At 38.4% G+C, this 15542-nt stretch overlaps 2 protein-coding genes and 1 long non-coding RNA gene across 7 annotated transcripts in view; 2 read left to right on the forward strand and 1 right to left on the reverse strand.

Moving 5' to 3' along the window:
• The window catches only part of PSME4 (proteasome activator subunit 4), a 68624-nt gene extending 56253 nt beyond the window's left edge, over positions 1-12371 (forward strand). For both annotated transcript variants that reach the window (XM_005884623.2, XM_014532008.1), the window contains 8 exons: positions 316-524; positions 2619-2704; positions 4345-4473; positions 5849-6004; positions 7728-7890; positions 9220-9353; positions 10019-10157; positions 10891-12371. In XM_005884623.2, coding sequence (XP_005884685.1) covers positions 316-524; positions 2619-2704; positions 4345-4473; positions 5849-6004; positions 7728-7890; positions 9220-9353; positions 10019-10153 — 1012 coding nt within the window. In that variant the 3' untranslated portion in view covers positions 10154-10157; positions 10891-12371. The remainder of the gene's footprint in view (positions 1-315; positions 525-2618; positions 2705-4344; positions 4474-5848; positions 6005-7727; positions 7891-9219; positions 9354-10018; positions 10158-10890) is intronic.
• Positions 2551-15542, reverse strand: part of LOC106724474 — a 21542-nt gene continuing 8550 nt past the window's right edge. Inside the window, exons 2-3 of the long non-coding RNA XR_001360278.1 lie at positions 8341-8348; positions 2551-2561 (exon numbers count right to left, since the gene is read on the reverse strand). This is a non-coding gene — a long non-coding RNA (uncharacterized LOC106724474). The remainder of the gene's footprint in view (positions 2562-8340; positions 8349-15542) is intronic.
• The window catches only part of GPR75 (G protein-coupled receptor 75), an 8023-nt gene continuing 7749 nt past the window's right edge, over positions 15269-15542 (forward strand). Inside the window, exon 1 of one of the 4 annotated variants that reach the window (XM_005884626.2) lies at positions 15269-15516. The gene's annotated coding sequence lies outside the window, so the exon portion shown is untranslated. The remainder of the gene's footprint in view (positions 15517-15542) is intronic. The other 3 variants (XM_014532009.1, XM_005884624.2, XM_005884625.2) reach the window with 3 other exon arrangements.

Here is a 15542-nt window from a genome sequence, read left to right on the forward strand (position 1 = left end):
TTTTATTCAATTTTAATATCTAGGAATGTATACTGGTTATGTTACTATTGAGTTTCATAGTATGCTCTTCTTCAGATTTTGTTTTATATGGTGGTGTACACACTAGACAAGAGGCTCTGAATGTAAAATAAGGTGGCAGTGGGCTCACCAAGCCAGAGATGAACAGTCAGCATGCCCCGTGTTTATTACCTCAGAGTTGCAGGCACAGCACAAGAGACCTTCTCTAGGAATTGTCTTGGTTGGGTTATAGCTTTTGAGCCCTAGTTTTATTGAGAATGTGGGATCTCTTCTTACGGTGCCTATTTCATTTTATAGTGTGCTGACCTACATATTCATGATAGATGTTTCTTTGCCAAACACCGCGCCAACAGCATCCCCTCGTGTTCCTGAGTTTACTGCTCGAATTTTAGAGAAATTGAAACCCCTCATGGATGTAGATGAAGAAATTCAGAACCATGTCATGGAAGAAAATGGAATTGGTGAAGAAGATGAACGAACTCAGGGCATTAAACTCTTAAAAACTAGTAAGTGGCTAAAATTAGTAGATACTCACTTAAAAACAGACATTTATATTTTCCTAGGGCTTTTTTCACCCTTTTTATTGTGGTAAAATGTACATAACATAAAAGGTACAGTGGCATCAAATACATTCACAATGTTGTGCAACCATCACCATCATCTGTCTATCTTTACTACTCTTTTCATCTTGTAAAATTGAAACTGTACCCATTGAGCAATAACTCCTCATTCTCCCCTTGCCCAGCCCCTGGCACCCACCATTCTACTTTCTGTAAGGTTGGCTAGTCTAGGTGCCTCATATAAGTAGAATCATACATGTTTGCTTTTTTTATTTTGCATAGTGTTTTTAATGTTTATTCATCTGTTGATGGACATTAGGTTATTTATCTCTCGTGCTATCGTGAATAATACTGCTATGAGTATGGGTGTGGAAGTATCTGAATCTTTGCTTTCATTTCTTGTGGGTATTGAAAATGAATTGCTGTGCCATATGGTAATTCTGTGTTTAACTCTGGGGAGGCACCAAGCTATTTTTCATGGAGGCTGCACCATTTTACATAACAGCAGTACAGAAAGGTTCAATTTCTTTCACATCCAGAAAACACTTGTTTTCTGTTTTTATGACTATAGCTGTCCTAATTGGTGTAAAGAAGATATCTCGTGGTTTTGATTTGCATTTCCCTAATGATTAGTTGTTGAACATCTTTTCATTTGCTTAGTTGTCATTTTTGTATCTTCTTTGGAAAAATGCCTATTCAAGTCTTTTTCCCGTTTTTTAATTAGTTTTTGTTGTTGAGTTGTAGTTCTTTAAATGTTCTGGATATCAATCAAATATATCATTGCCATATCCAACGTCATGAAGTTTTCCCTTAGATTTTCTTCTAAGAGTTTTATAGTTTTATCCCTTACATTTAAGGTATAAGATATAAGCTTCATTCTTTTTGCTCATGGATATGCATTTTGTCAGAACCATTTGTTGAAAAGACTGTTATTTCTCCGTTGAATAGTCTTGGTACTCTTGAAAATGAATTGGCCAAATGTGTGAAGGTTTCTTTCTAGGCTCTCTAGTCTATTTCATTGGTTTATATGTCGGTCCTGATGTCAGCACCATACTGTTTGGATTACTGTAGCTTTGTAGTAGTAGGTTTTGAAATCTGGAAGAGTGAGTCCTCCAACTTAGTTCTTTTTTTTTTTTTTTAAATATATTTTTATTGATTTCAGAGAGGAAGGGAGAGGGAGCGAGAGATAGAAACATCAATGATGAAAGTCATTGATCTGCTGCCTCCTACATGCCTCCCCACCCTCCACTGTTGATCAATCCTGCAACCTGGGAATGTGCCCTGACTGGGAATTGAACTGTGTCCTCCTGATTGATAGGTTGACACTCAACCACTGAGCCAACCTAGCTGGGCCTTTCCCCCCCACCCCTCCCTAATTATCTTTGTTATTGGTGGTGTCCTATTGTCCTGATACCTTAAAATTTTTCAAGGATTCTGAATATAAACAACTAACTTAGTTGTTTTTGCTACATTGGGATTATTTTTTGTTTGTTAATCCTCACCTGAGGGTATTTTTTCTATTGATTCTTAGAGAGAGTGGAAGGGAGGGGGAGAGACATAGAGAGAGAAACATCGATGTGAAAGAGACACATCGATTGGTTGCCTCCAGCACGCACCCCAACTGGCACTGGGGATCGAGCCTGCAACCGAGGGACGTGCCCTTGACCAGAACTGAACCCATGACCCTTCAGTCCGAGGGCTGCCACTCTAATCACTGAGCAAAACCAGCTAGGGCTACATTGGAATTATTGAAGGCTAATTTTAATTTGTATTTAGCATAGTTATTTGGTAGACTTGTTAATAATTTGCTGATTCATTCTTTGAGCGTGGCTTTAGTACTCCATAGATTAGTTGATCCCCCCTTTATTGTGAGTCCTGTCATACTGCTGGTCAGTGTCTAATTTAAGAAGTAATATAAACAATCTGTTTAGTAACATTGAAGCACTGTCAAAGTGGTGGCACTAGCACCACAATACTATTCTACTTGGTGGTCTCTAATTGGATAGCGAAGACTGATTCTGCGTATCCATTTCCAAATAGTATTGAAATGGCTGATGGCGAGTGCAGGAAGATCCTTCTCTACAGCAGTCACAGAACAACTTCAGCTTTTACCTTTGTTTTTTAAGGTAAGTTAATGGCTAAAATTAGGAATGCATCCCCTTTTGACGTTCAAAGGGAATTTATACTTATCATCTGACGGTTGATAGTTTTCATACTGTGTATGATTTGGTTGTATCTTCAAAAATAGAATAGTCACAGAAAAATCATTAATTGATAGTGGTTTTATATTTGTTGAAATAATCTTTTAAATATTAGGTAAGATGAAACATTGTTTCACTAATAGTCAATTTCTAAGTAATAGTTTAGGAAAATACTGATAGTTAAAAAGAAAAGCCACAATGAAATTTTTGAATATAGCTCTTTCTGACTTTTTAATACTTAATATATAACGAATCTGAAGATCAAAATGTTCAGTATACTGCATTTATTTTACAGTGATAAATGACATTATAATTGGTTGTAACAAATATCTACAGGAAGTAACTTATATCTGGTATTTGTATGGTGATTTTGAAATTTTATTTGATGGAAGGTATGACCTGAGATGGCTTTAATTACTCATCTGGTCAGAGGATGAAGGCAATAAAACTTAATATCGAAAAGAGGGCTCAGAAGGAGCCTGTCTAAAGTTTGGGTAAGAACAGTGACGGCTTGGTGAAGATTCCATTTGTTAAGGGCATGCAAAGAAATTTCATAATACTAAGCTTTGAATCTCTCACCTAAGTTGGTATAATCCTTAGTGTGTTAGAGAAAAGTAATTTATTTTTAGAAATTAAAACTACTTTAAAAAGAAACAAGAAAATACATTTAGAATATTTGAGAGGATACTTATTTAAGGGTTGGGGAAGACAAAGAAAAGAAGGTAGAGTGAATATATCTTGTTTTATTAATTTGTCTTTAGGACCCTATAAGCATGTTTAAAATTAAATGGAAGGAAAGTACCTTAAAAAAAGACGAAATGAAATAAATGAACCTTACCTCACTGTGTATCTGGTTGGTATGATAAAAATACAGAGCAGTGGCTTTTAAGAACACAGAAATTCATACATGCCTTGTGGGTAATATCCTTATTAATAATACTGGAGTGAAGCCATTATGTGTAAGGTATAATAAAGAGCAAATGCAGTAATAATTGTCTGTAGGAACCAAGATTTTTAGCATGGGAGACAAGGGATATATAAAAATCCAAGCTGCTTAGTAAAATCCCTGTAATCCTAAATTTGGAACTATCATTTTGATCTCATGATCCATTTCTATTTAGAAAATATGCTTATGTCCTAGCATTGTCCACCAAAAAGGCCCAGAACCACTAATCAACCTAATAGCAATCAATATCCTGGTGTCCAGATTATACTTCCTAAGTGTCATTTCCCACTAGAAGAACCAGAGTTGCTTGGAGAAATGGCTGATTTCAGGTTTAGACCAAGAAATGTACAGGATAAACCTGGGTCACCTTGTCATACCAGAAACCTAGGATGCTACAGTTGTGTTAAAGGATGCAGGAGCCAGTTTGAGCACCAATAAGAAGGGCAATTACAGTGGATCAAAGCCATTAAATTTGTTGAGATTCAATGGTTCATAATGATACTTTAAAAAAAAATCGTTAGAGGACAAGAGGGAAATCACTCTGAGGGAAAGTTAGTTGCCTGTGTACTGTTTGGCTGTTACTTTCCAATTCTTGTCTTTGGTTTGTTTTATTCTCTAGATCGCCCCAGTGGAAAACGACAATAGCTATGATGAACTGAAAAGAGATGCAAAGTTATGTTTATCACTAATGTCTCAGGGGTTGCTTTACCCTCATCAAGTGCCTTTGGTACTTCAGGTGCTAAAACAAGTAAGAGTGAATACCAAATATATCTTTTTGTTGGGATTTTGGCTTATTCTAAGAATTTCACTAAGTCATCTGTAGTGCACACAGTACCTGATACTTGTTTTCATTTTAATTTTTCTTTTAATATGAGTGAGTACATGTACTGACCCAAGAACCAGACCTAGATTTTGTACCAGGCTCTGTCACCAGCTTCTATGATCTTGGGCAGATCACTCAACCCCCAAATATTCTGTGTACATAGAGAGTTAATTATTGAAGCACCTTGAATACAAAGTGCTTAATGAGGGAAGGGAAGGTCATTTCCTTTTACCATTTCCCCCTTATGTTATTCACTTATATTTCCTAGCCTATGGTAGAAAGACCTAAGTGATTATGTATTTTCTGGTAGCATTTTTTAGTATACTCTGTGCTCAGCTTTATCCAGGGCAGCATGTGCTATATAATGTAAAAATGGACATGTCCCCATGGTTTTCAGATTTTTAACTTTAAATGACACCAAAAAATATTTTTAACAGCACAATATTTTGGTATTCTTTTTGTAGTGGAATTTAGTAGTTCTCAATCTTTTTTGCTTTCAATACCTTGCTACTATCAAAAGTAAAATAAAATAATATGCAACCTTTTGAGGAGTTAGTCATGAATTATAAATAATTAATTCTCCTAAAATGGATTTTTATCTGTGTACTAGAGGCCCGGTGCACGAAATTCGTGCCCAGGGGTGGTGGGTGTCCCTCAGCCCAGGCTGCACCCTCTCCAATCTGGGACCCCTCAAGGGATGTCCGACTGCCCGTTTAGGCTGGTTGCCCTCCCCTGTAGGCCTGGTCCCCCCAACTGCCCTTCCTTGCAGGCCTGGGTCTCCCCCAACTGCCCTCCCCTGCAGGCCTGGTTCCCCCAGCTGCCCTTCCCTGCAGGCCTGGGTCCCCCCCAACTATCCTCCCCTGCAGGCCTGGTCGCCCCCAACTGCCTTCCTCTGTCGGCCTGGTCACCCCCAACTGTCCTCTCCTGCAGGCCTGATCACCCCTAACTGCCCTCCTCTGCAGGCCTCAGTTCCCCCCAACTGCCCTCTCCTACTGGCCATCTTGTGTCCACATGGGGGTGGCCATCTTGTGTGTTGGAGTGATGATCAATTTGCATATTACCTCTTTATTATATAGGATTCCTCCCCTTTACTCTCCACTATTCATATATTCTGAATATCTTTACTGAAATAGCTTATACAACCTTTCATTTAGAAGGAACTATAAGATGAGGTTGCTGTAACTATCCGCATAAAATAGGTAGAATTATATTAGAAGATTTTATTTGTGTGTCATTTCTATGTCTGTCACCTCATGTTCTTGTCAGCACTATTTTCATTGTTTATACTTCTCATTCACAGACAGCAAGAAGCAGTTCTTGGCATGCTAGATACACAGTGCTGACCTACCTCCAGACCATGGTATTTTACAACCTCTTTATTTTCCTAAACAATGAAGATGCAGTTAAAGGTATCAGGTGGCTGGTCATAAGTCTTCTGGAGGATGAACAGCTGGAGGTAAAATTTAAGTTAAAGCAAATAGAAATTTAAGAAATTCAAAGAAAGCATCATGGCTCCCCTTTAAGTAGTATTTACACATTGCTGAGATGTATTCTATTAACACATTGTATGCAGGAAACGTATTTATGTTTTACTTATACGTTTTACGTTGACTGGTAGTAGAGCGCGGGACACGTATTAATACGTTTTTTATAGACTAGCGGTAGAATGCGGGTAACGTATAAATACGTAAACTAAAGTTATCGTAATTTTACTGAACGTTGCCATTTGCGCAAAAAATTAGCAAAAATGGCCCGCGCCACCTGTTAGCGCGCGGTAAAAACTACCCGCAAACAAAAAAGTATAAATCACTGAAAGTAACTTTAATTTTAGCGTAGCCCTCCTGGATTGGTTTGATATCCTCTTCATGATTTCCTGTAATACAAATGGAAACAAACATTAGGCAGTTCTTACCCTGGTTTCTGTTTGCAGTTGGGCAGGTAACATTTGTGAACCAAAATTTTCTTATCTATGAAATTGCTGGTGATAATACTCTATCTGTGTATCTTACTGATTTTTAAATGACTAATAGGAATGTATATGAAGGTAGTTTCAAGAGGATAAAAAGTTACACATAAATGTATTATCCTGTAAACTTAGGAAAGGATTGTTGTTCCCTTTAATTTTCTTTGGTAGAGGAATCAAAGGCAACTTTTGTGGTGTAATTAATATTTTGTACAATAAGATACATTAATTTGTTGAAATAGCCTAATATAAGAAAATCATGTTGTGATAAATGTGGAGTAAGATATAACTTTCTAAATTGGCTTTAGGTAAAGAAAATGCAATTGACATTTTTACTTTATTTTATGACTTAATGGGTTTTCCATGTAGAGAGCACTCCCATTAATGATATATTTTATTTTAGAACACTAAAAATAGATTGTATCTGTAGGAAACTGGGAGTGGAAATGTTTCCATTTCCCTGATGAGCCTGTTCATTTCCCAATCCAGCTTCCTGTGTTCTTTGAGCAGAATTGTCTAGTCCCCAGGGTACTCCCACCGTGGTGGTAACAACTCCGACAGGCTTCAGTGAAAGTATTTACAGTTACCTATAAAATTTTACAAACTTTTCCTTGTATTGTTTTTAACTAAAGAATGGAAATGGCAAGGTGGGAACTCTAAAGTCAGTGTTTACTAACTTTAAAGATTATAGCAATTGCATTAAAATTTACCGTTTTCTGGACCTTGTTTTAGAACATTTTTTTATTTTATATTTTCCTCCATGTAGTAGGCTTAAACGTAACTGTTACCATAAATATAACGATGACTTTTATTAAAACTATCATTTTTAAAAGTGATGTTGACTATCTAATCATTAAATACAGCTCTTATGATAATGTTGAAAACAATTTTGTAGTAACCTAAATGAGAAATGTTTAAAGAAAGCTTTGTAACATTTAAGCAGACTTATCAATAGGAAAATAATTTATAGAGAAATTTAATTTTGTATAAAATAGTTAAGCATTTACCTGAATGTAGTGGCTTTTTTCAATTTTGAGGCTACAGATCTTTTGACAATCTGATAAAATCTCTATTAAGAAGCTGCAAAAGAGCATTTACACAATTTGTACACAAATGCCAGGGAAAGTCCCCACCCCGGTTCCCATACCACCCTCCAGCCTCTGATGTTCCAGCAGGTTTGGGATCTTCGCTCTAATGCAAGTGATTATCTCTGCAGGTTCGAGAAATGGCTGCAACCACCTTAAGTGGTCTGTTACAGTGTAACTTCCTTACCATAGACAGTCCTATGCAGATTCATTTTGAACAACTTTGCAAAACAAAACTACCGAAGAAAAGAAAGCGAGACCCTGGTTTCGTAGGAGATACGATTCCTTCTGCAGGTAACAATACTGGTAGGAAACACACAGATTCTTTGGAGAATTAACCAGGCTTACTCAACAAACATTTATTGAATACTTGTATGTGCCCTGGGTCTGTGCTGGGTACTGGGAATAGTTGTCTCTGCTCTTGAGGAGCTTTGCATGTAAAAGCTGAGCCAAATCGCTACGGCTCTCTTTTTCTTAACTTCAACCCCCCTATCCACCATGTATACCATATAATATACTTACAAACACATAATACACACACACACATCTTTATTAAAATACTAGAGGCCCAGTGCACGAAATTCGTGCAAGAGTAGGCCTTCATTCCCCTGGCTGCTGGCACTGGCTTCCCTCTGGCACCCAGGACCCAGGCTTCCCTCACAGCCCTGGCTTTGTCCAGAAGGACTTCAGGTCTAATTAGCATATTACGCTTTTATTATTATAGATAATGGAAAGCACTTTAACTTCTATTGCTAAAGAAAGAATAGAGAGTCTGTAGTAAACAGACACATTGCAGTTCTTTTTGTTTTGTTTTTTAAAGAACAGTTTATTGCCCTGGTGAGGCTCAGCAGTTAGAGTGTCAGCCCACACACCCAAGGGTCAGGGGTTTGATTCCCCGTCAAGGACATGTACTTGGGTTTCAGGTTCCATCCCCACCCCAGTTGGTGTGCATGCAGGAGGCAACCAATTGGTGTGTCTCTCACATCAATGTTTCTCTCTGTCTTCCTCACCTCCCTCCCTCCCATTCTGTAAAAAATCAATGGAAAAAATATCCTCCGGTGAGGATTAATAACAACAAAAAAAATAGTGTACTGATTTTTAGAGAGAGAGAGAGAAACATTGATGTGAGAGCACAACATCGATCAGCTGCCTCCTGCATGCCCCCTACCAGAGATTGAGCCCACAGCCTGGGTTTATGCCCTGACTGGAATCCAGCCAGCAACGTCTCAGGCATGGGACAATGCCCAACCAACTGAGCCACACCAGCCAGGGCTTGCAGTTCTCTGTTGAGGGTGTTTACCTATGAATCGATGCATTCTGAAAAGTGCGGTCTAATTTTGATTGCAGTTTGTTTTAGCATCAGGGAATTACACTTTTGTATATAGTATAAATTGATTTTTAAAAAGCAATTATTTTGTTAGTTTTAGCAAATACAAGACACATTTGGATGTCTTTAGTTCGGCCTCAAACTCATGTTTTTCACGTGTGTGAATAAAGATTCATTTTAAACACACATTTACACATTGAAAATAACTAGCATAATCTAAAACTAATTATATTTCACTGTAAGGAGGGCAATAGAGTCCTATCAGTATTTGCACTTTACTGCTGTTGTCTTTGCAGAGTTGGTCAGACGCCATGCTGGGGTGCTAGGACTTGGTGCGTGTGTTCTTTCTAGTCCTTACGACGTTCCCACCTGGATGCCCCAGCTCCTTATGAATCTGAGTGCACATCTGAATGACCCTCAGCCTATAGAGGTAAAAGCTTTGTTGGTTTCTTTGCACACACATTATCAAGAGATGCTTTGTAAAACACCATTTATACTGATAATTCCCTACACATTCTGCACCTTATGCTTTCAAACAGCCACTACTACCGCTACAGGGTCAAGCCTGTTTATCAGTAATCATTAAAATCTTGCAGAGACCTTGCTTCCATGTGAATTTTTTATCCTTTGGTAGCAAGGGAATTACTGTAACTTCTGTCCTTCCCAGTCCAATGAAAGTAGTGTCAGTGTTGTCAGTATAAATGCTATCCTTCTATTTTACTAGCATGTTCTATGTAGGAACTGTCTAATTAGGAGCTAATGTTAAATAGGAAAGCCTGATGGTATTATTTAGTGAGCACCTATGGTCCTAAATTAAACAACTCAGAAGATGAATGACTTTGTCCTTTTCAACTTAGTAAATAGATGTTACATGTATATTGAAACTGGTTTACTGATGTGGTGCAAGTTCCAATAGCTTGTCCAAGTAATTCTAAAGCGAGCTTGGTGTCTTTGGGCTCATTGGTTCTGTAGCATTTGGTGAGCAGTGAGATCTGAAGTCTAGAGAGTTTGTTACTCAGCTGAAGGAATCCTAAATATAACGCTAGTGGTTCAGAGAGGTCAGAATAATATGTATGTGGGTTGCCCACTCGACAGATGACTGTAAAGAAGACCTTATCCAATTTCCGAAGGACGCACCATGACAACTGGCAGGAACACAAACAGCAGTTCACCGACGACCAGCTGCTTGTTCTCACCGATCTCCTGGTGTCACCATGCTACTATGCATAGGAGGGTAAGTCAGCAGGGCTCTGGGTTAAAGAAGTCTGTCATCCTCAGGGAAATGTCATTGGGTCACTGACTGAGAACTAGGTGCTCCTAAGTTTTTTCTTTTTTGCTGATATTCTTAGATATCATTGTTTAGATGAAGTTTTTTAAAAATGTCATTTAAGTAAGTTCCCAGAGAATTTTTCCTTGCATTTCTGCTTCAGTTATTAAGCAGACAAGTTATGTGACTGCTTTTAGATCTTTATAAATGAGTAGGCTTAGTAGTCTGGAAATGGTAGACAAAAATAATTTATTTTTTTAAATATATATTTTTATTGATTTTAAAGAGGGAGAGGGAGAGAGAGATAGAAACATCAAAGATGAGAGAGAATTATTGATCGGCTGCCTCCTGCTCACCCCACTCTGAGGATCAAGCCTGCAACCCAGGCACGTGCCCCAACTGGGAATCAAACTGTGACCTCCTGGTTCATAAGTCAAGGCTCAACCACTGAGCCACGCCAGCTGGGCCAAAAACAAAAAATGTATTCTTTGTAGCCTCTTAGTGGGGCCTGGGCATTTTGGGTTGCCGTGAGGGCTCTAGGTTCTATATTGTAGTGAGAACATTTTATCAGGATTCTTAAATATTTATTATCTATTCTTATTAAAGAGGGAGGACCCAGAAGCCTTTCTACTGGGATAGGAAGAATAAAGAAAAATTCACTTATTGGGCTTGACTGAAATTTTTTTCCTCTCTGATACAGGTGAGTAGTCCTCACTTCAAGCTCTTTTCATCAAAAATTCCAGATCCTCAGGTACCATCTGTGGTGGCTCGCTGCTGGTTTTAACTCTCTGCCTTTGTCGAGCTCTCATCATTTTGGTGGTCTCTGTTTAGTCTCATTAGTCTGCGTTCCACAGGTTCTCAGCTGCCATTTGATTTCCTAACTTATCCGGAACTGTTTCCAGAATATTGATCACTTTTTCTTTGAGGCATCTGACAAAACCACAGTGTCTCAGACTAGAAATAATTACCCAATATGATCATGGCATCCAAGACCAGACTGAGTCTAGGAACTCATTAAGAAACAGTTTACTTGGAATGGAGAATGCCCATCTGTAAAACAGGTCCTCTCATTTCATTCATCTCAAATTATTTTGAATTCTTCCCAAATGGCTGTTGGGTTTAGATGGGAGTAGGGCTGTGGGCCATAAATCTGAAGCTTGGAGAGCCAGGAAGATGGAAGGAAGAGAGGACAGGTCTGGAACCAGCCAAGGACCTGATGGATTGCTTGACAAGACACAAAAGTGAAGCCGGTGTCCACCACGCGCCTCCCACAGACTGGAGTTTCTGGTGCTGAAGAGAAGAGTAACTGTGGGAAAACTGGGGGTTTGGTGAATACATTTTTGATGGATTGTTGTGTGTGTATACAATGTATGATTTTGAAAATAAACATCAACAACAATAAACACCCTGACTGGTTGATTTACCTGTATTCTTTACAAATATTGTTTGACCCACTTTTAAAACTGTTATATTTCACCTAATAGAAGATTGCTGTGTTTGCAAAAATTCTGTAATTTCTTTCTGATTTTTTTTTTTTTTTTGCCTGCAGAATCGTTGAGAGACTAAGAAGTCTTGATATTTAATTGCCTTGTTTAATAAATGTTATATAGATGTAAAGGACTGTATAAATTGTAGGGATAGCTTTGGCAAGACTTTGTACAGATGCAACCTTTTACACAACACCATTGTGTAATTAATTTGTAAAATTCACATGTAGCTCTTTATTATAGTGATTTTGGCTTTTGTATCAAATTGAATGCCATTTTTTTGCATTTTTAAATTATTTTCATGTTAACAAAAGCTGAGGTGTGGGGTTTTGTTTGAGTTCATTAATGTTAGAATGTCTGAATTTTTATGTAACTTTTTTGTGTGCATCTCAATGCAAACGCCACGTTTGCCTTTGACAAGTTTATAGAATGCAAGGTATCTTCTAGACAAAGAAAAGAGTAATTCACAAGTTTGTGAATGTCATCTTGCAACACACTTGTACAGTCTTCCTTAAAGGAACACTACAGTATATTTTTTAGAATCTACTTGATGAATGACTCAATGCAGACCTAAGCACAGCAGAGGTCCTGGTACAGATCAGCACACACAGGCATAGTCCCTGTATAGAGTAGTGCCAAACTGATTATTTCATTGTGTACCTAGTTTAAAACCCAATAAATGAATTGTTTTTAACACCTGGCTTTTGTCTTCATTAAGTGGACAGAACAGTTCTGTAGGCAGTGACTCTATATGATTCCTTTGGATGCATAGATCTCAATCCATAAATTCATGCCCCCTGACCAAAATGAGTTATCTAGGTTGGACCTGTCCACTAGAGTAGCTAATAGCTACATGTGGCTATTTACTTAAAAATTAAATTAAAAATTCATTTCCTCAGTCTCACTAGACTAGCCGTGGGCAAACTACGGCCCGTGGGCCAGATCCGGCCCGTTTGAAATGAATAAAACTAAAAAAAAAAAAAAAAAGACCGTACCCTTTTATATAATGATGTTTACTTTGAATTTATATTAGTTCACACAAACACTCCATCCATGCTTTTGTTCCGGCCCTTCGGTCCAGTTTAAGAACCCATTGTGGCCCTCAAGTCAAAAAGTTTGCCCACCCCTGCACTAGACCCATTTCAAGTGCTTATTAGCCACTTGTGGCTAGTGGTTTGCCCTATTGAGTAGCACAGATCAATGTTTTCATCAGAAAGTCCTATTGGGCAGCTGATCTAGATGATTGATATGTCTAAGAACCCCAGGGATTTTGTTAAAATATGAATTTTAATTCAGGCTCCCATCTCATGATATTGATGCTTTGTCCTGAGACCACACCTTGAGTAGTGAGGCGTCCTATTAACCACTTCGACTTTTTCTAAGCTATACGAAACTATGTCTTAGCAACGTTTCTGCAGTGGAACTTTAAAAAAATATGATACTGAATCCACTGTGTTCCTCTATCAGAGTTTCTCTGGTTAGGACTCACCCCCAAGATCTTCTTAAAGCTCCATAATGCTTCATTTGTGCAGCCAGGATTGAGAACCACTGGTGAAGTGTTAAGGTAGGTTTCCAGAAAGGAGAGGGGGGGGGCGGGGGGAGAGGTGAGGAGAAAGCCAGCATCTTTGAGGTAAGAGGTAATAATCTTTAATTTCTGAATTGGATCTTTTAAATATAAACTTTGAAAAGTGTGTTTCAAAATTTAGGAGGAAAATTTACCCCCCTGTTCTCTTAATGTGAATAAGTTTTGGTGACAAAAAAATAAAGTTTGTGAAAGCTGATTTAAAATATTTGAAAAGGCTTTGCCAAGCCCTAAAGTTGCAGGCCTTTTTTGGCAGTTAGTAGTGTGTCTAGAAGGAACCAGTAAGAAATTTTGTTTGACTGAAAAAATTTACTTTTCCTACATGATCTTTATAGTTATGTTTGTGGATGATGGCAATTTCTCTTGCTAATATAATTGTGAGTATTCCCCTGTTGTTGAACATCAAGGTTTTCCCTTTTCCCTATTACAAATTACACTGCAATGAACATTTTGTTATCATCATGCTTCAAACTTTTTCCTCAAGTATTTCCTTAGGAAAAATTACAAGAAGTGAGATTTTTTGGTCAAGAATCAAACATTAAGTGGCTCTGATAATGTTTTCCTGAATTTGCATTGACAGTGACAGTGTGTTAGAATGCTGGTTTCCCTGAAAATCGATAGCCATTCATATTTTAACATAACAGCCCTGCTTGTATATATTTTTTTTTGTTGCAGATTTTCTTTTTCTTTTTTTCTTTTTTCTTTCTTTCTTTTTTTTTTTTTTTTTTTTTTTTTTTTTTTTTTTTTTTTTTTTTTTTTTTTTTTTTTTTTTTTTTTTTTTTTTTTTTTTTTTTTTTTTTTTTTTTTACTATTAAGGCTGTTTTCTTACACTTGGCTGGCACATTTGGTAGACAGAATTATAGTAGCTTTGCTGATGGTATGTAGTAGTTCTGGAACTTTGGTAGTTTCTGATTTCCTCTTCTAGATCTCTGGAATCCTTTGCAACCTGTAAATTTATTTTTCCCCCCAGTAACATAATTTCTCCCACAGGTGTAACTGCTGCTTGCCAGCCCAAACCTGTTGTCTCCTGGCATGGCCAAATGCCTGGAGCTGAGCAGGCAATTCATATGGAGAGGGATATAATTTTGGAGTTTCCACTCAACACTAATGTCTTCCTTTCCTTTTGATTATTTCTAGGGCCCAGGGTCACCGCTGCTGACAACCTAGATGAGAACTGTTGCATTGCATGTGTCTGGGAGTGGAATATTACATGGGAATTGATGGGAAGTTTGCCTTTAGGAATAAATTCATTCCTAAACCAAATTCTGGGAGCATAGTCAACTCCTGGACTGAATGTCTACTTCACAAATTATCCAGCCTTTTTATTTACGATGAAAGCACAGGGGAACTGGGAAAGATAAGTTATATGCATAAGTCAAATTCTTTGGTACTTGGTACCAAACAGTTTAGCCACAATAGGATTTCATCAGCAATATTCACTTGAACTGAGTTTTCTGGCATCAGGGTGAAGGAAAGGGCATTCAAATAGCATTCTCATTTCTAAACACTACCCCCTCCCCCTGGAGGTTGGGAAAGTAGTAAGATCCCAGCTACCCAGAAAGGATGTTACTTGAAGGCTCAGACTAAAATTAAACCCATTTTATGAGTTCATTGTTTGGGGCATATGGACCCTAGAGGATTGAGAGGATGGTAGATTTGGGTTTGTGTTCTTGCTCACTAAACTGCCTAGCTGCATGCCTACGACCATTGCTTTCTATGATTTTCAACATTCATGTCCATAGTTTCTTGGCTTCGTTATTTGAAGGGGTAGTTTTGTTGTTTTTTTGTTTGTTTTGTTTTTTACATTGCATTTGTTCCCTAGTAATTGGTAAGTTCCTTTAGTAAATTCATCAATACTTTTTGAAAGAAGATGTAATTCTTTTTATAAAGTTGGTTTGATTTAAATGTTACGACCTGATTTACAAGTTCTAAGTCTCAAAGTACGAAACTGGACGATGCCAATTTAGGAGAGAACGTATTTAGCTGCAGCCCAGAGAGCCTGGCGGGCCCCAAAGCCGGGAATGCAGGCGGGCGGAGGCCTGGCAAGAAGCCCACCCACCCAGGCCACCGTGCGTCCCTCTGAGACCAAGATCCCTTGGGTCGCCGTGTGCTGTTGGCGCCCCCACTCTTCTCGTTTCTACCCAATCCGCCTGCCCCTCTTCCTGTCGGCTGGCCGTTGCCTACATAAGGGAGCCCGGAGGACGGGGAGCAGCCGGCCCCAGCGCACAGGAGGCCAGCGAGGTGGTGAGGGTGCGAGGTCAGGCGGGGTGCCAGGCCTGGGTG

The sequence above is a fragment of the Myotis brandtii genome, unplaced genomic scaffold (assembly GCF_000412655.1).
Source record: "Myotis brandtii unplaced genomic scaffold, ASM41265v1 scaffold84, whole genome shotgun sequence".
NCBI classification, from domain to species: domain Eukaryota; kingdom Metazoa; phylum Chordata; class Mammalia; order Chiroptera; family Vespertilionidae; genus Myotis; species Myotis brandtii.